Raw genomic sequence first — 23396 nt, 5'->3', positions numbered from 1 at the left:
AGTTGTATGGCATCCCTTTGTTTGAGTTAATAAAGCCCTTTCCCTCCTTTAGATTAAAAAAAGAAAGAAATGGAATGAACAGCGCTCTGCCTGGCTTCTCCTCCACATCTCTGAGGCGGGACACTTCCCCATAGACCTGCAAATCACTCAGCCTCATGCAACCATCATGCCAGGAGGGGCATGAGGTGGCAGCAGTCCAGCCTCTGCATGTCACTGCACAAAGTTGACTCCATAGAGGGGAGTGACACCCACAAGGCCACACGCTGGTTACTTTTGGGGATGGGAATGCAGAGCCCTGAGGCCTCACCTGCAGTCTCTCTATCCCTCGACGTTGCTTCCCATGTGAAACTGGCCACAATTCAAGGAGACAGGCAGAGCAAAGGGGGTTTTATAATACGTGAGCCTCAGGCCCTATTTTGTCCCAAACCACACTTGTGTCTCCCACTCCTACCCCTCCCCCTCTTGTCACATAGCTCCTTGTCACGTGGCACCAGGCCCTCCAGAACCCCAGCGTCGGAAGGTGTCCCTCTGAGCATGGAAGATTTTCCACCACGATGGAGCAGCCGGATTCTCAATGGCCAGAGGTGCAGGGAGAGCCGTCAGGCTTGTCCTGAGGAGCAGTGACAAGGCAGATGGCACCACCTTGTGAGAGAGGAGAGCAGCAGGATGCCCCAGTCACAGCGGCATGCAGATGGCCCCAGCCAGATGGCTTTTCCCAAGTCCAGATTTTCAGGCTGATCTGGACACTCAAGATTCCCAGCTTCTGTGCTGAGGAGTCCTGGCCTGCTCCTGAGCTGGTGAGACCCCAGTTCCCCTGAGAGCCTGCTTCCCAGCTGCTGCCTGGTTTAGGGCCCACAGTTGACCCCTCTGGGAGTCTGTCTGGCAACTCAGAGGATGCTCTGAGCACCTGGGGGAAGAAAGTACTTGCTGGCCTCACCCCTGGGACTCTCCAGGCCATCTGTGCTTTCTCTGCTTCTCCTGGAATCTGAGGGGTTCTGGTCCCAGGAGCTCAGCCTGTCCTCCTGACATTGACACAGGAGACAGCAAAGCTACACCACAGATATATCACAATACAAGCTTCCACAGAGCCAAAGAAGCAATGGCTCTGCTATTACATAGGCCTCGATGCTGTTGTCTTGCTCTCACAAGCTGTGTGACCTTGGGGAGGTGGCTTGCCTTCTCTGATCCCCAGTTCATCTGTAAAGTGGTGGAAATTGGATGAATGAACCCATTGCACAGAATATCCAGTGCTACTCAAAATCCTGGCACTGAGTTCTTAGGAAGAAGCCTCTGGACAAGGAAGGCCAGGGAGTGTAGAATTCATCTATCAAATATTTTAAACAAAATGGTCAGCATGTGAGAGAGGCTCAAGACACGACTCTTCTGGGAAATGCATTCATGTAGAACAGCCCGTGCCTCACAACACAGTGACAGCTCACACTGACCAATCACAAGAGCTAACATTTATTGAGCACTTACCGTGTACCAAGCCCTGTACTAAGCACTTTCTATACATGCTTTCTTCATTTAATCCTCACAAAAAACCCCATCTTACACATGAGGACACTGAATCTTTGAAAGGTTCGTAATTTGTTCAAGAAAGTATCTGAGCTGGATTTGATCCCAAGCATGGCTGAGTTTGCTCTTGTCCATTATGAGGGTGGAAAATCACTCTATTTTGATGATATTCATCAGATCAACCCCAAAAGGCAGCCCCTGCTTTGCCTTGGGGGTTCACCCTCAAGTTATCAGCAGTGAGTGTGACTTCAAAGATCATTCTTTTCTATTTGTTTTTAGAGACAGGGTCCCTCTCTGTCGCCTAGGGCTCAAGTGTGGTGACATGATCATAGCTCACTGCAGCCTCAAGCTTCTGATCTCAAGTGATCCTCAGAGGTAGCTGGGATTACAGGTGTGCACCACCATGCTCAGCTATTTTTTTTTTAAATTTGTTATAGAGATGGGGCCTCACTGTGTTGTCCAGGCTGGTCTTGAACTCCTGGCCTCAAGTGATCCTCGTGCCTCCACCTCCTAAAGTGCTAGGATTACAATGTGAACCACTGTGCCGGGAAGGGATCTTTCTAGAGCTCCAGGGTATAGATATGGGGCTGACTGGGAGTCCAGGATAACCAGCTGAAGATTGGAATGTTCTACAAAGTCTGCTTCAGTCAATGGCAAGTCCAAGTGAAACACAGTTTATATGATCCAGGGAGAGCTATATAAACTACCCACCTTTAGACAATCTCTAGTGTGTGTGTGTCTGCATGTGTGTACACACATGTGTGCACATGCGTGCAAGGAGGTGTCTGACTCCTCTTTTTAAGGAAGGCTGGGTCCATCATTTCCTGAAACTCCCCTTTCACTGAAGCTCTCTTTGCATACACACTATCCTTGCTGGCTCCTGGAATACAGGTATGAGCACTTTTTGTGCAATTGGTTTCCATGTGAACGAAAACATTCTGCAATCCCTAAGAGGCTCACAAGCCTCTGGGTCTTTTCATGGGTTTTTCTAATTTCACACTTTTTTCCAATAATTCAAGTATCCATCAGCTTAGCTCACCCCCTTCCTTGGATAGCTGCAGGTTCTCCCTGCCCTTCTCCTGCTCCCCTTCTTTCAGGAGGCCTCCTAAGGAGTGAGCCCTGGTGTATGGAGGCTTCTCACTCCTTAGCACCCCTAAAGCTGCTTGTCCTGCCCTGGCTTTGGCTCAGATGGGCCTTTTTCTCCCAAATAGCTGGTGCCTGGAGCAACATCTGACTTAGGTTGAATACCCCTCAGACATATTAATGTTTCCAAAAAGCAACATAGTGAATTTTGCTGTATTATTAATTCAACCTTCTTATAGGGGGAATCTGTCCCTAAGAGGATAAATTGTATCATTACCTACTGGTGGCAGCAGCGATTAGAGGGATTATAATTCAATTAGGGTTTTAATACCTGACTACCATAACAGTGTTGCCAGTGAAATTCTCCTGCTTGTATCAGAATTGCTATTTACTCTTCAGAGATGCTACAGACTGAGTGTTTATGTCTCCTCCCAAATTCATATGTCAAAATCCCAACTTCCAATGTTATGGTATTAAGAGGTGGGGGCCTTTGGGAGGGCATTAGGTCATAAGGGTAGGACTCTAATTAATGGGATTAGTATTCGTATATGAGGGACCCCAAAGAGTTCCCTTGCCCCTGCCACCATGTGAGGACACAGTAAAAAGACAGGGGTCTATGAACCCTGAAGCACACGCTCACCAGACACTAAATCAGCAGGTGGCTTGGTTTTGGACTTCCCAGCCTCCAGAAATGTAAGAAATAAGTTTTTGTTGTTTATAAGCCACAAGTCTACGATATTCTGTTGTAGCAGCCTGAACAGACTAAGACAAGAGAGTTTTAGTGCCAGGTGCTTACTTTATTCATGTCTCAGATACCCCAGGAGCTCTGCAATAATCACAACTATCATGGTCTGATATCTTATTATGTTGTTGCAAAGGTACTTGCTGTTTTGATCATTACTTTTAATGGCAAAGCTACAATTACTTTTGCACCAACCTAATACATTCTAAATCACTAAACCATCGTAAAAGGTCCTATAAGGTTGGTGTTATTCCTGTTTTGCAGATGCAGACACTGAGGCTCACGAGTGTGAAGCAGTTTGCTCAAGGTTAAGTGGCAGAGATGTTGGCAGGGCTGCCTGGCCCCATTCTAAGTGGTTCTTTCCTCCGTGCTATCCTTGAAGAGCACCCTGTATGTGGATGAAAGCAGGTGTTTAGCATCACAGTGTATGATGTCCCCAGGGCATCTGTGACTGTGTTCTATGTCAGTCTGGGGATCTTTCCAGGGCAAAAAAAGAAGAGACACCACATAGCAAGAAGAGACGCCACCCATCACACAGCATATTTTGTGTTAAGATGTTACTCTCATTGTCTGTCACTGAGAGCATTATTATTCCTGATCATTTACAGAATCCACTGGCAAGCAGTCATGGCAGCACCACTGCAAGCACTGGGATGAAAAGATGTCATCAAAGAATAAAAAGGGGCACCGGGTGCAGTGGCTCATGCCTGTAATCCTAGCACTTTGGGAGGATCACAAGGTCAGGAGATTGAGATCATCCTGGCTAACATAGTGAAACCCCGTCTCTACCAAAAATACAAAAAAATTAGTCGGGTGTGGTGGCGGGCACCTGTAGTCCCAGCTACTCGGGAGGTTGAGGCAGGAGAATGGGGTGAACCCGGGAGGTGGAGCTTGCAGTGAGCCGAGATCGCACCACTGCACTCCAGCCTTGGTAACAGAGTGAGACTGTCTCAAAAAAAAAAAGAATAAAAAGGGGCATGTTTCTTCACGGCAGTACTTTTCAGAGCCTTTAATATGCTATTTTACATTTGGATCTGTAAGAGGAGAATTTAGAATCTATTAATCACATCTGTATTGTATTGTATTTTCACAAAGCTGGACCAGTTCTGTGAAATTCCCTTTGAGAAACACTGGTGTGAGGCCATCTCTTCTTTTCCTCTGCCTTCACACAAACAAAAACTGCTTCTAGATTTCTAGTTCTTCATTTCCTCTACTCCCAGACAGCAGCAATGGTGCAAATTACATTAAAGTATTTATCCTAATTGAGACTGAACTCCTTTGGCCTGGGATGGTTATAGCCAGGGGCTATCAAAGCCATTTTCTAATATATTAACAGTTCTTCTTGACCAAAGCAGGTACACATGTCCCCAAGCACATGACGTGCTGAGAAGAGATAGGACATGCCCATCAAAGTTCTAACGGCATAAACACAAACACACGTGCAAGGGAAAAAATACTCCCCAAAGAAGCACACATCTTTAAAATTCATGGTAAATTTTACACTGAAATTGGCATTTTACTTTTTAAAACTTAGGAAAATGGTTTTGCTTTGTTGTTGTTATTGTTGTTGTTTTGCTTTTATTTGTTTTGAAGTGGGGACAGACGGAAAGATCCAAGCACTGTGTCAGGCTTCCCTCGAAATGCTACTGTAGCTGGATGTTTCGTGTGTGTGCCAGAGTGCCAGAGTTTGGAATCACTAAATGCTAAAGACTTGGGGAACATGCCAGTTTAGATTAACTACCTGCCAGGCATTCTCTGAAATTTCCACCTGGGGTTGCATGGTGGATGAACCAACCTTTGGAAAGCTCGGTTTTGACTGGTGGGAGTGGAATTTTGAAGCCCGGTGTCATCAACGCAGTGCTCTGTACACCTCTTGGAAATAACTCTTCCACATATGGAGAGCTGGGACAGATGAAATTAAAGCTCTTCTTTAGAAGATGTTTCAGTTGTAAGAAACAGAAAGCAGCTCTAGTTGGGGGAAAAAATGCTTGCGTTGGCAGGCTCTGGGTGGCTCACAGTACTGAAAGAAGAGCTGAGCAACCATTTCAGGCAGGCAGGAAATGGGGCACTCTGGGGTATCTGGAAGTAGGGGCTTATGTTTTTCTTCTCTAAGAGGCTGCCATTAAGGTGGCTCAGCTCTGTTCTAGCTCCTAGGAGTGAGATGAGATTGGCTCACCTAGGCTGGGGGTCTCCCTTTTGACCAGTAGGTTTGAGTGGGGAGGGAGGAGGGAAGTTTGCCAGTAATCATTTCTGGAACCCTAGTCCTGTGTGTGAGGATTTTTTCTAAGGAAAGAAGAACCTTCCCAAGTGGGGTCAACTCCAGATGTGAAGAGGAAGCAGATAACTATGAATGTGACCCCCATTTGTTCTGAACCGGAAAGAATGGGACATATCTTAAGTGATAAGTCATGGGAGGTGAGAAAACGGTGAGTTTAAGGAAAAGAACAGTATCTTCAAAATGGTAAAGCTGAGGGGAACGTGCCAGAAGCTTCAGGAAGATGGAGTATGCCCAGACAACAAGGACCACGGCTTTAGCTAGAAAAGCTCTTTAGGAGAAGGGCAATTCAATAGGGCTAAATAGATTGACTAAAGAGCCGGCTCTTCTGCTCAAATTCTAACCCACTAAGAAGACATGTGAGCCCTAAAGGAGACTGCAAACAGCCTGCTCTACATTTTTATGTGACTGATGTGCCATTTTTGTGTTTTAATTAAACAAGTTTGGTGCTGTCACAGATGCTGTTCATTGTCAACCCAATGGCCATTGTTTAACCCTTTTCCCAAGCAGGTAGAATCTTTCTCCTGCAAAGAGACTGAAAATGCTGGATATTCACTCTTCCAAGCCCCCATGATTTCTGGGGGTGGCCATCCAACATCATTCTAGCCAATGCAAGTAAAGGGGATATTTCGCAGGGGTGCTGGGAAACATTTTCTTCCCTGATAAATAGACCGACAAGTAGAATTATCTTGTCACATGACTGGGCTCCTTTCTTCGTTTGAGCATGATGGGATGAGGATGTGATTCTTGGGGATGATGCAGCCACCTTGTGATCATGAGGGAGAATCACTGGCATACTGAAGATGGTGGAGCAAGAGGATGGGAAAGCCTGGGAGCTTTGAGACCACCAACCTCTCAATTTCTTATTATTTTTAATCTTAATAGACCCCTACTGATTAAGCTTCTTTCACTGGGGTGTATTGTTGGTTGCATTCTAATGTATCTCAATGGAAACAGTTGCCCAAGGTAAAATCAAACAATCTCATATAAAATGAAGATTCTTGACTTCTCTTGGGGGAATATGTGTTTGGGCTGGGCGCGGTGGCTCACACCTGTAATCCCGGCACTTTGGGAGGCCAAGGCAGGCGGATCATGAGGTCAGGAGATCAAGACCATCCTGGCTAACACAGTGAAACCCTGTCTCTACTAAAAAATACAAAAAATTAGCCGGGCATGGCAGTGGGTGCCTGTAGTCCCAGCTACTCAGGAGGCTGAGGCAGGAGAATGGCGTGAACCTGGGAGGCGGAGCTTGCAGTGAGCAGGGATCGCACCACTGCACTCCAGCACCACTTCCCTGGGGTGTGTGCTTTTAGTCTTCCACAGTCTCCACTATTCCTTAATGACCCCACTTGCCTCATTCACTGTATTCTCCTCCTAGTACCTCAAGGTATCTGAGCTTGTGGCTGCCGATCTCTAACATGGACTCTGAGTAAGTTTACTCAAAGAGGAAGAAATTCCGGCATCCTACAGCTCCCAGGGTGGGCTCAGACTCTTCACACTGTGTGTGACCTGCTTTTCCAAAGAGACTGAATTAGGAACCCCACATCCAAAAAAAAAATCAGGGGTTGAGGAATAAATGTTCTCATTATGGCCATTTAATTGGTACACTGTGATGTTATATTTACTCCACGTGAATAGAGCATGAAGTTGAAACATAAGGATCTGTAAAAATGCCTGCCTTTTGTGAACTGGCTTACACTGTTCATTATGGCTCCTGAGGATCCTACCATCAGCTTCATGTTATTACATCATCTGTAATTTGAATTCTATTTTAATCAAAGCTTTTACATGGCCAGGCTTAGGATTTTCCATGTAATTATCAGCATTAATAATACTCTGTTGTTACTTTGCAGAGTACTTCCTGGCCATTTATCTTTAAATAAAATTATTTATATTAAATTTACACTTGATGGTCCAGAATTTTAAGTCTTTATTAACTGAAGTACAACCCTTTTCCTTTCCTCTTGCTCAGATAAAACTAGAATCAAATAAGAATGTGGGCCACATCAGGATGGGTTTTTTTTTTAACAGTAGCAAAGGATCTTTTTCCTACATTTCTATTTTGGGCTTTATTTTTGAAAATTATAGAGTTTTTAGTTAAATTAGAGTATTGTTTAATTTTCTAATTTTAAATGAATTTTAGCTCAGAATTTAAAATTATGTCTTTTCAACTGCTATGATTTATCTCTTAAAATATCTCACATTCATCTTCAAAGTTGCTTGCCAATGTAACTGCTATAATTTTTAAAAAATCAATGGCTTGACTTTGGATGAAAGTCAATTCAAGCCTCCCCCTCTCCCACTCCATCCATGGGACAATCACATGACCGTGCCAAAGCCAGTTTGGAAGGACCAGGGCTGGAGAGGGCTGCACTGGGGCTCATGGAGCATAGTCAGTGGTACATGCACTCCAAGCTTAAGCCCATGGAGCTTAACAGAAATGGCTGATCAAAGATATTTTGATGCTTCTAACTTGCACACGCAGCCCAGGGCTGAGAAGCTGACCATTTAGGCAGCCACCTGAGTCTCTCAAAATGCAGTCTGTTATGCTAACTGCCCAAAAGCAACACTCTTGGCCAGGTGCAGTGGCTCACGCTTATAATCCCAGCACTTTGGGAGGCCGAGGCGGGCAGATCACTTGAGGCTAGGAGTCCGAGACCAGCCTGGCCAACGTGGTGAAACCCCATGTCTACTAAAAATACAAAAATTAGCCAGGCGTGGTGGCGGGCACCTGTAGTCCTAGCTACTTGGGAGGCTGAGGCACGAGAATAGCTTGAACCCAGAGGCAAAGGTTGCAGTGAGCCAAGATCACGCCACTGCACTCCAGTGCAGTCTCAACACAGCGAGACTCCATCTCAAAAAAAAAAAAAAAAAAGTGACACTCTGGATAGCAAAGATGCATCACCTCGTAGCACCCAGGCCCAGGAATCTGAAGAACCACATGGTACATCCAATCAGAATTGGATGAAGGGGATGCTCCTTGCCTTGAAAAAACAAGCTGGCCAAGGAGCAGCGTGCTCTATACTCAGACTGAAAAAGGTTCATATTGACTGGCTGTATTCAACAATGCAAAGAGCTGAGCGACAGACACAGCACATTCCTGATTTTGTTCTTGTACCTTCTACCAGAGTCCTATCATGCTGAAATATTGCCAGCTAGATAGGAACAGGAACACACCACCACTTGGAGAATCCTTAGAGCAGAGCTCTGCAAAACTCAGATCCTAAAGGGGAAAAATTCTCAGCCTGAAGTTGCTTCTTATCTCCAATGGCCACTCAGCCACTCCCTTGAGATGAGCCCCAGGCATGCGGTTTCTGATCTGTGAGATCGGTCACATCACTTCTTGCAGAAGAGCCAAGTAAAGCCCCCGTGCCCCAAAAATTCACTGTATGAGGCAGAGCTACAGAAGTGGCTCCATAAACTTAGACTGGAAGATGGGAAGGATATTGTGCCCATGAACCCTCAGGCAACTGCAGTGACCTCATCCCCCACACATGCACTCACGCATCTTCATGCTCATTGTGTTTGGTGGAAGACTGTGCATGAAGTTATTAATTTTATTTGCTTCCAGATTCAATGATTCAAAAGCCCTGGAAATGCTCACGCTGTCACTCCAAGTTTCAAATCTATTTTAGAGACGTGGGCTATGAGAAGCTGATGGCTCAGAAAGGTTCTGAGCCTTTGCTTCCAAGCTCAGCACCTGGAATGACCTACAGACAGAGCTGGCTTTGGGTCTCTGAGAAACCTGCTGCATCTCCAAATGACTTGTTGCACTGGGTGGCCAACACCAAGTCTTCCACGTGGGAGGTTTTATTATGTTTTACAACCATGAAAACATAGGAAGGTGGCTGTTACAGCAAACATTTCAGATAGACGAATCGGCCAAGCTCCCCAAACCCCACCTTCACAGTCTCTTCCACACGTCTCTCAGAGATTGTTCCTGGTGTCCTTCACTTGCAAATTCAAGGATGTTGGAAGTAGACATTTAAAGTAGCAGGAACACCATCAGTGAAACAGAAGCAGAAGTACGATGACTTTGAGAAACAACTGATGAAAAATACACTACAGAAAACCATTTCTATTGTGTTATGATGTCAGGGTGGCAGATGTGCCCAGGGCTTAGTGTCCATCCTCCCAGGACACTGGTCATACGGGGCCTTCGGTGATCCCCTCCAGAGGCAAGCTGGGTGCGCTGTCAGCTGTGGGCCTCTCCTCTTTCTTCAGTGAGGCTGGGACTCGCAGACTAACGTAGGGTTTATGGCAAGCTGTGTTGGCCAGAGGAGGATAGTGCTGTCTGTAGCAAATGTATGCAAAAATGAGGCCGATGACTCCACCCACAAAGGAATCTAGGCAGGAAACAGCAGAGCAGGAAAAATGGGTTACCATTTGTTCAAATGTGGCCAGTTATATTTTCCAGAAAGCACTTTTCCTTCCTGTTCTAGGACCTGGTTTGCTTACAGGACCCCCTGAAAGACTAAAGGAAAGAAACCACAGTGGTGGCCTCTGCAAACTGCCAGCATTTCTGGTACTGAAATATTAAAAAATGAGTACTTGATTCTTTCTTCCCAGTTTTTTGTTTTGTGTTGTGTTGTTGTTGTTGTTGTTGATGGAATCTTGCTCTGTTGCCCAGGCTGGAGTGCAGTGGTGCAATCTTGCCTCACTGCAGCCTCTGCCTCCCTGGTTCAAGTGATTCTCCTGCCTCAGCCTCCCAAGTAGCTGGGATTACAGGCACACGCCACCACTCTCAGCTAATTTTTGTATTTTTAGTAGAGGCGGGGTTTCACCATGTTGGCCAGGCTGGTCTCGAACTCCTGACCTCATGTGATCTGCACACCTCGGCCTCCCAAAGCGTTGGGATTACAGGCATGAGCCTCCACACCCGGTCCTTCCCTGTATTTCTTTAACTTACACCTGAGCATTGCATAAACTCAGATTTGTATTTCTGATTTTTGAAATCAATTCTAAATTCTGGAAGAAGAATTCAAGCCATCTCTGTAGGATCTAAATATCTTGGGAGCTGTAACTTTTTTTTTCTTTATTAAGTTCCCACCAGAGTCCTATAGTATTGCTGGTGTGCTGCAGAAAAGCCAGCGGGTGCCAGGGTCTCTGCCTCATGGTAAGTGGTTTCCCAGGGATGAAATGAACCTTCTGAGTCACAGACAAAGTGAATAAAACATTTTAAGATATGCCTGTGTTGGCAAACTCAGCAGACCTCTGGCGGGAAGGACTCAGTTCTCTAACAGCTACAGATCTTACCAGCTGGGAGGCAAGAGGGGAGCAGGTGAGGCAGGGGGGTGCATCTGCAGGGAATACCAGCCCTCCGCCCCAGGGCAGCCCCCTGCCAAAGAGAACATTCAGGTAGTTCTCAATAGAGACCTCATAAAAGCAGCTCACATAAACAACTCTCGCTTAGTATCTGTGTGTGTGTTCACTTTAACTGTCTATGGGTTATTTTTGCCAAAAAGATTCTAGTCCAGTGGAAAATCTCCCCTAACAAAAAAATTTGAAACTCTTGTTGAACCGTACAGACTTCCCATAGGCAGGGAGGATCAGCCCCATTTTCCCCAAAAGAATTGGGCTTGAACCCTGGAGTCCTGATCCTGCAGTTGCACTGGTCCGTGGTGCTGTGTCCACACCCTGGCGGGTTCATTCCAGGCTTGATAACCACATGACTGTCTGAGGTCCCAGCCTTCAGGATGCAGCAGGCCCCACGGGCTGAAGGGTATGTCCATCTGCATTCAGGTAGGGGGCAATGGTTTTCCTGAAGGATCAGTGCTCAGGGTGGCAAGTTTCCCAGCGCTTCCCAGTAAGCAACGCACTATATAAAGACTTCAGTTTAAGTCACAAACTAATGTCCCTGCATCTCCTGTAGGTGACATTTTGAGTGGTCGTCAAAGAAATGTATCTTTCAAGAAAACAAGCTGCTCAATGCTTAGAAACGTGCATTGCACCTATCAGTCTTTTTGTGATCCTGTTATAGGTATCCTGGTTCTATCCAGATCTAATGGGATAATTTTTGAGGATGGGGACAATATTTTCATATTTCAGTATCTTTCATAGAATTGCTTCTACTTTCAGTTTCTATGAAGCTAATAGTAAAACATGAAAAGTTCTATAATGAATAGCTTTATCTTCTTTAAAACAAATTTAGTAATTTCATGCATGTAATTTTATTAATCCACAATAGCAAAGCAGGAAAAGAAGTATAAATAAAAGAAAAGCTCTTTTATTTTAGACATGTCCGTGATGGCAGCATAAGCTTTCAGTGCATGTAGACCAGGGGCCCAGTACGCTGCTCTGAAACTGGCCTTGGGACACAGCAGCTGGTGATGTTCTCTCAAGAGCAAATAGGCGCAGCCATTCTCCTGCTCGGCTGACTCCTTCCCACTGCTGTAACAGAACAGCCAAGCCCCTGTGTCATTCAAGGCTGCATCCCTGGCCCTGCCAACCATCCCAGCCATTTCCCCTTCACTCCTCCTACCGAAGCCACGGTCTTCCCTTTAGTTCCTCAAATACATGTGCTGCTTCTCCTCTTGGGGCTCCACATGTGCTGTTCCGATCCTGGATTCCCAGGAATCCCTTCTCCTCATGCCTTCCCCTAATCAATTTCTATTCATATTTCAGGGCTCGATATCATTTCTATTCATATTTCAGAGCTCAATGTCATTTCTATTCATATTTCAGAGCTCAATATCATTTCTATTCATATTTCAGAGCTCAATATCATTGTGCAACATAGCCTCATCTGACCTCCAGACTAGACCAAGTCTCCCAGTTACACATGTTAATAACCCCTCCCCACTCCCTGTGAAATTAGAGTGGCGAACAATGACAAATTGTGCGATTGTTTAATGTTTAATGCTGGACTCAAAACTCTATTAGGGTTGGCTGTTGATTCCTTCAGCACCTTGGCCAACATCTTGCTCACAGCATAATTATGTTTGTTGAGGGAAATGGATACATAGTAACTCAGGGTTAGGTCGGGTTGCTGTCCTGTGTGTTTTTGGGTATGCCCCTTTCCCATTCTGGTCCTCTTGATGACCTCATCAGTAACATATTAGCATGGAACCACAAGTACAACGTGGCTAAGAGGCCTTGTTATATAAGTGTTCCAGGAATGTGATCCTGAGTCAGCCTACTGAGGCCACACATTGAGATTATTTGGAGACTCTACCAAGGTGCATTTAGAAAATAGGTCATATCCCCTAGCACTTTGTGAGACCAAGGAGGGCGAATTGCCTGAGCTCAGGAGTTTGAGACCAGCCTGGGCAACACGGTGAAACCCTGTCTCTACTAAAACTACAAAAAAAAAAAAAAAAAATAGCCAGGTGTGTTGGCATGTGCCTTAATCTCAGCTACTCTGGAGGCTGAGGCAGGAGAATTGCTTGAACCCGGGAGGTGGAGGTTGCAGTGAGCCAAGATCGTACCACTGCACTCCAGCCCCGGCAACAGAGCAAGTCTTCATCCCTTAAAAAAAAAAAAAAAGAAAAGAAAAGAGAAAAAAATAGGTCATATCCTCTCTTTGGTTCAGATAAAATATCAGTTAGAAACAAAAGTCATTCTAACTAGTCAATGGGAGAGACCAAATAATTGTCACTGCTTTCTCCCCATACGAGTTCAAACTTCAACAACTGATGAACACAGTGTGACTGAGCAGTAGCTGTCTGGGAGAAAGGCAAGGAATACATGTTCGTGTCTGCTCAGACTTGGTGAGCAGCCATCAGGATAGTGGGGGGATTGGAGGACAGCAGGGAAAGCAAGAGGCATTCCCAAGAATGAGGAAGAAAAGGAGGCAGCAGATCCATTCCCAAGAGAAGAACTGTTGGCCATTTGGAGGCTCCTGGGGCTGCAGTAAGGTAACCACCACTTATCCTCATCCCCGATCCAAGAATCTTCCACGCTGAGAAATCCTAAGGCTAAGACATTGCAGCCCCTACCAGGGTGAGTTGCTTTGCCTCTCTGAGTTTCCTTCTCTCTCAATTGTGGATCTCAGTATCCACCTCATTTAGTAGTGATGATAATTTAATAATATATTACTTCTAATGATTATTTCATAGAGCATGCCAAAATAGGACATAAAAATAGTACCCATCCTTGCTATCCTTTTGCCATTCCTCTCACATTCCACTCCAGAGCTGCCGGAGGCTTTCTCATTCTGCCCCATCCTTCTCCTCACACAGCAACTCAGCGGCTTACAGATCTCACCTCTCTGGCATGGCTACATTTTCATAGCATCATAAATAAACTTCTAAGGAACTTAAAAACACGTTTGTCACCCAAGAAATTGTAAAGCAATATGTACCGTGAATTCTGGAGCAGGGCCACAGGGTGTAATTAACATGATTAAATGAAGTTGCTTAAATGAAGAATCTCTTCACTAGCTTATGGCCACCAGCCTATAAAATGTGTCAGGCCTTTTACTAGTTCAAGGTCTTAGAGTTGCACTATTGTTTTGTTTTTCCTCTAACCCCAGGAAACAGTCCCATGAGGTATTTCTATTAGCATCTAAAACGATCCACAACATCTGCAGTTGAGCCACTGACTAAACAGACCAAAGAGCAAAACCTACAAATAACACCATTCAACATTCTATTTTCTGAAGCAGCATTTCATTAGGTGGATCATTGACCAAAAGACATCAAACCATTCCAAGAATGTTTCCCAGATTTACTGACATAGCAGCATGCATGGAAATGACAATTCCTGCCAATTCTGTTTCCCATTTAATGGAATGAGTGAAAAGTGATATCACAGGTGCTATGGGAGTTATGAGAAGTAACAAGGACAATGAAAGGTCTATCCAAGCTGCTTCTCAGCAAAGTCATTTTGGGGCTGTGTTTATTACAAAGGTGGTGAACAAGATCCAAACAATAACTTACTTTATGAAGGAGCTTGTCATCAATTGCCTCAAGTGGGCTATTGCTATTTTGATGAAATCGCATTTGTATCCTCTTGATAGACAGGCAAGCAGGGGACAAGAAAGTCCTTATTGGGGGAAAAACACTTGGGATTAACTTTGCCCCAAATCAACTAGAAGTCTCAAAAGGGAAATAAATGGATCTCAGTGTCTTTGGAATACAAAATACTTCTGTCTCCTTACGTAGCACTGATGCCATTCATTCATACACATGCACTGCATATGTATCAGGGGTCGGGCATGATGGCCAAGTCTAGGACACAGGCTGAACGATGGGACAAGTCCCTGCTGTCCCAGAGTTTCCAGCAAAGGGGCAAGACAGACACTAAACAATGACAGCCGTATCAGCAATTTGCAGCTATGATAAGCACCATGAAGGAAACATGTGAGGGTCTGTGAGCTCGCCCAGCACAGAGATCTGGGCTATTCTGGAGCAGAGGTTTTGCTGAGGACATGACCCTCAGGCTAAGACCTGAAGGATGAGCAAGAGTTAACCAGGAGAAGTTGAGGAGTAGATGAAACGAGGGCACTGGTGGTTTTCCAGGCAGAGAGAAGGGTATGTGAGAAGGTGCTGATGACAAAGGAGGCTTGGTAAATCTAAGAAACTGAAGATAGACCCATCTTTTAAGAGAGGGGTAGTGTCTTTGTAAGACTACAGGACACAAGTTGACCAGTCATCTGGTGTAGGCTGGAGCAGAATGTTTTCCATGTCCCTTTGTGGCTCTGTGGAGCCCTCAGCATGGACCAGGGGCCCTGCTCTCTCTCTGGCCTGCCATCTACGCACTCTGTGGCCTCACACCTACCACCAGTGGTGTTTCCTGTTTCTGAATCTATCTCCCCGACTACATGTCATTACCTAGGACTCTGGGATGTTTCATTCCTATTTATTTCCCAGAGCTCAGCCGACTTTTATTCAGTAAATGGGGAACTGACATGAGCTGAACAACATCTACAAGAGGCACTAAAGAATCAACATCACCAGCCACAAATGGCCACACATTGTATGGTTCTATTTATATGCAATGTGCAGAATAGGCAAACCCATAGAGATAAAAAGTAGATCAGTGGTTGCCAGGGCCTGAGGCACAAAGAAATGAGAAGTGATTGCTGAGAGATAAGGGTTTCTTTGGGGTGATGAAAATGTTCTAGAATTACATAGTGGTAATGGTTGCACAACTCTGGATATATAAAAATGTTTCTGTACTTTAAAAGGGAGAATTTTATAATTGAGAATTATAAAGAAAGCTGTTCTTTAAAAAGAGAGGAGAGAATTGACACCAGATGAGCCAGATAAACTCCAATGGTAGTGGAAAGAGTGACTTTCAATCAGGCAGCCTGGATTTGAATCCTTACCTATAACATTGGCAAAACCCTGCCCTCTTGCCATGAGGTCAAAGGACAGGAAGGACCTTATGAGTTCTGCCATACTGAGGTGCCAGGCTGCCCTCATCTGTTGTGGCACAAACAAGCAGAAAGGCTTCTGAAGATGTGCTGTCAGGTCCTCCAGAAGATCATCCCTTCTGTCACCATGGCAGCCTCCAACATCACTAAGCTAGCTTGACTTGGGACCTTGTATGCCTTGGGCTCCATGACCCAAGGTACTAGGGCAAAAGTCAGCTCTGGCAAACTCAACAAGTGCATGTGATTTTTTTGTTGTTCCTTTTATTCTTTCCAGTGATTCTGCTACTTGTGAAGCTTCATGTTTCTGTGACTTTGAGTTTCTATAAAAGAGCTTACCTAGCAGGAAGGATGCAAAATAGACCTGGTACAGTATAAGCTGAGAGGACAGCAGCTATGTCCATCTTACTCAGTATTGAGCCCAGTGGAGAACACGCCTGGTACACAGACACAATGACAAGAAGAAAGGAGAGAAGGAAGGAAGGAAGGAAGGAAGGAAGGAAGGGAGGGAGGGAGGGAGGGAGGGAGGGAGGGAGGGAGGGAGGGAGGGAGGGAGGGAGGGAGGGAGGGAGGGAATATTTACAGTGTAACCTTTTGTTTATTTTTAAAAGGAAAGAACTTGTAGAGAATAAGTTACTAGCAAAACCAGCCCAAAGAAAAAATGATATTAGTAAGAAAGGAACATGATTTAGTCAAACTCATTTATTTATTCAGCACATATGTATTGAAGACTGTTATAAATTTAATTGTGTCCTTTTGAAAGATATGCTGAAGTCCTAGTCCCTAGGACCTCAGAATGTGACCTTATTTGGAAATAGGGTTTTACAGGAGTAATCAAGTTAAAATATGATAATCAGGGTGGGCCCTAATGCAATATGACTGGTGTCCTTATAAAGAGGGGAAATTTGGACACAGAGACAGACACCCGAAGAGGGAAGCTGATGTGAGGACACACAGAGAAAACACCATGGGAAGAGAGAGGCAGAGACTGGAATTATGCTGCCATCAGCAAAGGCACATCTGGGGCTACTAGAAGCTGGAAGAGGCAGAGAAGGATCCTCCCCTTACTGATTTCAGATAGAGGGTGGCTTTGCCAACACTTTGATTTCAGACTTCCAGCCTCCAGAACGGTGAGACAATATCTTTCTGCTGTTCTAAGCCACCCAGTTTTTGGTACTTTGCTATGGCAGCCTTAGGACCCTGATACAAGTACCTACTATGTGCCATGCCAACAACGGAGACCTAAATCCCTGCTCACATGGGTATTATATTCTAGCGCAGAGGCCAGCAAACTAAGTGAACACATTCCTTTACATATTGTCTATAGCCACTTCCGTGCACTACAGCCAAACTGAATAGTTGCAACAAAGATCTCATGGCCACATACAGCCTAAGATATTGATATCTGACCCTTTACAAAGTTTGCCAACCCCTGTTCTAGTGGTTAGAGACAGATAATAATCAATACATAATAAATGACTTCATTTGTCAGAAGGTGGTAAATGTGCAAGGGGAGAGGGACATGGCATGTGGGGAAGGGGCTGCAATTCAAGTGGAGTGGGCATCACGAGACTGAGAAGGTGACACTTGAGCCCAGTTTAGGAGGCAGAGGAGAACAAGCCATGCCCACATCTGAAGAAGAGCATTCCAGGCACAAGGTGGAGCCTGTGGAAAGGCTCTGAGGTGGGATGGGATGGGCCTCTTCAAGGAGTAGCAAGCAGCTCAAGCGATGCAATCATGTGAACGAGGAGGACAAGTAGCTTGAACATAGCATCAAAGAGGTACGGAGGGAGCAGATCTTATGGACCATGGCAGGACACAGGCTGTGATGCTGAGCGAAATGAGAATCACTGGAGGATTTTTGCAAAAGTGACATGTGCTAACGCAGGCTCTAAAGGCACATTCCAAATGCAGTTGAGGGCCAAAGAAGGAAGGAGGGAGCCAGGCTGAGAGGCTTCTGCAATGATTCAGGCAACAAGTGATGATCACTAGACCAGAGTGGGAAGGAAAAGTTGGAGTCTATAAATATGCTGAGCAGGAGGAACCACAGAACACCAAAGAAAGCTGAGAAGAGACAGGTTCCCTTGAGTAAAACAAAGGAAGGATGCCAGTGAGACTTGGGAGCAATCAACGTCCATCTTCCCTGGGAATTACATCACGGGGAAACACCAGGGCTATCCTGGAGGCAGGAAGAGGGCAGAAGTCCTGACTGAGAATGCCTCTCTTGAGGCTGAAAGCAGGCTATGCAGTGGACTTTGACTGGAGGGACGCGTGAGCCAGGGGCTGAGGCTTCTTACGCTCTCCTAGGCACCAACACAGAGGCGGGTGGACTTAGATGGGCAGTCAAGGTTCAGAGGTTCCCAGACAGAGGCGAGGGTTGGCAGCCGATGGTAAATGTGACTGTGGGCCCTGCCATACACAGCAGCCAACTGTGGAGGGAAAATGAGGTGAGATCAATTCACTTGGGCTGAGGATATTAGAGGGAGAATTTCAGTGTTTTTGTTCTACCCAGGGCTGGCAGGTTTTTGGCAGAAACAATCATATTGTTCCAAGGGATCTTTTTCAAGTCACTTCATTTAGAAAATCTACAGATTGCTTCTGACAGCACAAGGGAGGCCTGCTTATAACAGTGTGTGTCCCTCAGCCGTTTGTGTGTGGGTGTATGTGTGTGTGTAAGAGACAGAGGCAGACAGACAGATGGAGACAGAGACAGAGGGGAGGGAAGGGGAAGGTGTTACTCAGCGTAAGGCTTACATGACATAGCTGGATTTACACCCCTCCCTGTTTATCTTTAAGAAATGAGACCCCTGTGGTAAAAAGTTCCCTTTGTAACTGGACTACCTGAAACTGGTTAGAACCAAGACAGCTGACAGAACAACTTCAAGAAGACCTCAGGCTTCATTATCATCTAATTTCCATGCTAAATGACACTCTCACTAGCACCATGACAGTTGACAATTGCCATGACAACAATTGGAAGAAGCCATAAAAGGAAGGCAGCACTCTGGTTCCCAGGAGTTCACCATCCATTTCCAGAAAAAGATCCAATTATTCCTCCCCTAGATTTTACTACCTGACCTCTTCATTAGAGAAACCCTATATTTTAATCCCTTCACTGCTCACTAGCTGAGAAGTTCATCTGAGAGCTGTGTTCCCACTTCTCCATTCTTTCTTTCTTTCTTTTCTTTTCTTTTTTTTTTTTTTTTTTTTTTGAGAGTCTCGCTCTGTCGCACAGGCTGGAGTGCAGTGGCATGATCTCGGCTCGCTGCAAGCTCTGCCTCCCAGGTCCACGCCATTCTCCTGCCTCAGCCTCCCGAGTTGCTGGGACTACAGGTGCCCAGGTGCCCATCACCAAGTCTGGCTAATTTTTTTGTATTTTTTTTTTTTTTAGTAGAGACGGGGTTTCACCATGTTAGCCAGGATGGTCTCGATCTCCTGACCTCGTGATCTGCCCGCCTCGGCCTCCCAAAGTGCTGGGATTACAGGCGTGAGCCACCGCACCCGGCCTCAACTTCTCCATTCTTTGGCCATGGAATAAAGCTTACTCTGCTTGATGCTCACTTTTGATTTCATGTAATGGCTCTGTCACATGGAACAGGGAAGGATCCCATCTTTGGGACTACTGGGTTTATCAGTAACAAAAGGAAGGAGAACTCAAGAGAGTCCTGTGAGTTGTAGAATGCCATCAGGCTTTGAAAAAAGGGTTTCTCCAAAGGGAATAGCTTCTGCCTGGGCTTCTTGAGGCCAGAAGTATTTTGTGGCACATGAAATAGTCCAGCACAATATCCAACTACCAAAACACCTGCATTTGCAGGGTCAGTAATCTCCTGAAGCTTGGTAACTATATTTAGTTCATTTCAAATCACAGACCCTTCACAGCCCAGTCTGGGAAAGCAGGCGAACGCAATAATGGCCATCTTGAAAACTTCAGCCCGGTTAGACAACTGTGTCTGTGAATGACCGAGACGCTTTCCAACCTTAGTCTGGGTGGGAACAAATGAATGTTTCATTCTTTGAGACCTGTTTCCCTAGATTACATCCAGAGGGGGATGTTCTTTCTTATAATGAAACACCACGCAGGCACCCAGGGCTGCTTAAAATGACCTATGATTAGAGAAACAAGTGTGTAAAATGTTACCTCCAAACCTAAAGTCACATGGGGAGAGGCTGGTTTCAGGTGCAGGGACTTGAGGGGTCAGGGGAGCTCATTATTAAGTCCAGTGATGGAGCAAACACCACATTCCTGCCACTAGTAGTTGTAACCCTCCATTGACAAGAAATCGTAATCACATAAGAGCATGAATAGAGGCAGGAGTCAGTTTAATGACATGCTCTGCTCTTTCTCTGCATTTATTTTCTCTAGTATGGGGATTCCACAAGTTTGAGCGCTGTTAAACACATTGTTAATCACAAAGATGAGCCTGTTTGAGAGGGCACTGGGCTTTGTAGTTAGCATCATCTGTGAAACTCTCCAGCTTCCAGTTGACCTGCAAGCCAGAATGTCACAAGGACACAGGCCACATCAGCCACACAGAGATTTAGTATTGATCCCGCTGGTTTTGTGTCTGGGGAAGTTCTGCTAAATGTTTCGTGTCTCCTTCCCTATGCCATGGCCTGTGCCTCTGTATTTTCCTCACTTAATAAAACAATAGATTTGTATATTTGGAGTGGGCTGGGGAGGCAGAAAAGACCAGGGAGTGTCAATAGCAGAAAATAACCATGATAATGGAGAGAGAGAGTCATTGGAGATTATAGACTATTTATTGGATATGAATGTGTAATCGAGTAATTGGATGTATTTCCACATTAGGCACAGTTGCTTAAATCAAAATTGAAATGGAGTCATAAAATCTCACAACATGAATGCTGTTAACTAAAGTCTATAATGAGGGGGACTTGAGTTTTGCTGATGCTAACGGGGCTCCATGTGAATTCTCACCATGATGGATGGCCCCCGCCCACAGTCACTGGGCAGCTCAGTTCACCAAAGGAAAACAAGTTATTTATCTTAATCAGGCATCCTGCCTGAAACATCCACCTACACTGCAGTTGAAGACCTCACTCCGCATCCCTCCTCCCAGTGGGAAACCCTTGAGGTCTCCTTGATTTCTCCCTTAATAATTGAGTGTTGAATGAACAAAACTTCCCACTCCCAGAACATTGCTGCTTCTCAACATGTAACAGGGAAAAGAAATATGGAGCTGGGGTATGATGTAGAACAGGGGTTCTCAACCTGGGCAGTACTGACATTTGGGGCTGCATAACTCCTTGTTAGTGGGCGAGGGGTCTTGTGATTGTAGGACATTTAGCAGCATCCCTAGTCTCTAACCCTCCACCCATTGGATGGCAGTAGCACCTACCCCTCAAAGTTGTGACAACCAAGAAGATGTCTAGAGACATTGCTAAATGTCCCCTGAGAGATTGAAAACAACTGGTGTGGACAGTGGCAGATAGCCTCATGAAGGGGAACTCAGGTAAAATGAGCCTGATTCAGAGCCCTTTAGAGCATCCAAGGGAAGTTGAGTTCCTCTCCTGGCTGACTCCAAGGGTATAAGTTGAACACATAATGGCAGAGCTGAACTGGTCCTTAGGCTATATCAATAACCTGTACCAAGAGATGCACATTCAGTTTGGCTGCAGAAGTCTACCATGATGCAGTTTTTGTTTGATTCCCAAATATGGTTCTAACCATCACTGAACATAAATTCTCTTGCTTTGCTTTCCCAACAGCCCACGCAGGATGAATATTCTCCCTTGACTGCTCATAGTTCCTTTCTGTGCCTGTTGGATAGTATGGTTTCAAAGCCCCAGTTGCCAACAGGCCTTGGGTACACCAGCTGCAGCATAAATTCACCATTCCCTAAAGACAAGAGCTGTGATTCCACATTCCTTTACTCTGGCCACGTTATACTACCACAGCTAGGAAATGAGGAACAAAACAGGGTAGGGCCAGAGAGTGCTGAAGACACGCCAGCCTCACATCCTAGGTTGTTAGTACTATGCAAATGCTCTTACTGACTCCAAGATAAAGGAAAAATTGATTCAATTCTGAAACCCCCAATCATTCCCCGAATCCAAAGTGGTTGAATAAAAGTGAAAACCTGGCATTCATAACTTACAAATAAATCATGTTCCAAAAAAAAAGTCTGCCTCCAAGTCAGTTGTTTGGGAAACACAATGCATCCTTCCTTAGAAAAAATGTACTAAGCAACGATACCACTTTGCATGTGTGTAGTAAATTTCCATTTACAAAGAACATTTGGATCCATTATTTCATTCAATCTATGAAAAGCTCTGTGAAATATTAGGGATAGTTCCCATGCTCAAAGAGGAAACTGGCTCAGAAGGGATCAATGAGAAGCAGTCCATAAAAGGCCATTTGGCCCGTAATATTCTTCATGGGGAAATGCCCTAACCCACATAGGTGGGAAACAATTCTGCGGGAACATATTCCCAGTTCCAATGGGGGGCTGTGCCTCTGTTTTTGTTGGCCCAGTGACTCTGTCCATCCTTCCGTCTCATGATGTGGCTTCTTATCATCCAGAATTTCATCCAAGTCATTGATAAAAACAGAACAAGGGCAGGTTCAGACCTGTGACCCTGTTCTGACCTCCCCCATCAGGAGGGCCTCAGACCTTAGTAGCACTTGATGCTTGCTGCATCCACCTGTCCAAACCATGTCAGCATCTCTTTCCCTATACCCTTCATCCTCCAGCCCAAAGCTCCTGCTGGGGTCACAGGACACCCAGAGCATGAGCTCCAGGAGGATACGGGGTAGGGATGAGACCAGGAAGGAACAGGAGAAGCTGTGTAGTGCTGGAAGGAGCACAAGGTCTCCAGAGAAGATGAGGAAGGAGGGGCTCTCAGCTAGGAGTTCCCCTCAACCCTGTCCCCATCCATTGCCTCATTACCACTGCAACAAACCCCCGGAAAAGGTAGGAAGAGGGCAGTCCTGCAAGGCAGCTGGCTGCAAAGACAGAGAGAGGAAGGAGTTGAACAATGCCCAGCAACAGTCGGAAAACAAGAAAGGGAGAGGAGAGCCCATTCACCCAAAGAAGCTGGATTCAGGCACACTTTCTTTGCTTTGTTTGGTTAAAATGGACACATATGGTGGAGCTCTTTACCAGTGTTTCTTAGACTTCATCAGCAATGACAGGCTTGTTATTATCCAGGAAGATTGTAGGCCACTGCTCCAGATGCACCCCTAGAGAGTCCAATTTCTAGCTCAGGGCAGCCTGATCAAGGTGATCCAAGGATTGCCCTTGGGAAACCCTGCCCTAGACCCCACGCTTCCCAGAGGCCACACCTCCCATGGATATCGCCTCCGTCTCAGCTCTCTGTGTGCTCTGGCAGGTGGTGGTTGTCTTTCAGACAGACTGTGAGCTGCAGTTTGTCTGCAGAAGGACATGGCATGGTTTAGTTATATTTCAGGAACAAGCCCCTCCCTTGTTTTGTGTTATTTT

At 45.5% G+C, this 23396-nt stretch overlaps 2 protein-coding genes across 11 annotated transcripts in view; both read right to left on the bottom strand.

Moving 5' to 3' along the window:
* PLPP4 (phospholipid phosphatase 4) overlaps positions 1–23396 on the bottom strand; it is a 343809-nt gene that overhangs the window by 202318 nt on the left and 118095 nt on the right. For 3 of the 10 annotated variants that reach the window (XM_034931607.3, XM_003825658.6, XM_063607535.1), the window contains one exon: positions 9397–9964. The exons of 3 other annotated variants lie outside the window; for them this stretch is intronic. In XM_034931607.3, the coding sequence (XP_034787498.2) occupies positions 9874–9964 (91 nt within the window). In that variant the 3' untranslated portion in view covers positions 9397–9873. Of the gene's footprint in view, positions 1–9396; positions 9965–16624; positions 18363–23396 lie in introns of those variants that run through there. 4 more of the 10 variants (XM_055093397.1, XM_034931613.2, XM_034931612.2 and 1 more) reach the window with 3 other exon arrangements.
* Positions 481–1095, bottom strand: LOC130540566 (uncharacterized protein encoded by LINC01561). The gene has a single exon (XM_057299014.1). The coding sequence runs from the start codon at positions 956–958 to the stop codon at positions 572–574; it is 387 nt and encodes a 128-aa protein (XP_057154997.1). The 5' UTR covers positions 959–1095; the 3' UTR covers positions 481–571.

This window comes from Pan paniscus, chromosome 8 (assembly GCF_029289425.2).
Source record: "Pan paniscus chromosome 8, NHGRI_mPanPan1-v2.0_pri, whole genome shotgun sequence".
Taxonomy (NCBI): domain Eukaryota; kingdom Metazoa; phylum Chordata; class Mammalia; order Primates; family Hominidae; genus Pan; species Pan paniscus.
Note: the sequence above shows the minus strand (reverse complement) of the source record. Positions and strands in the feature narration are given on the sequence as shown.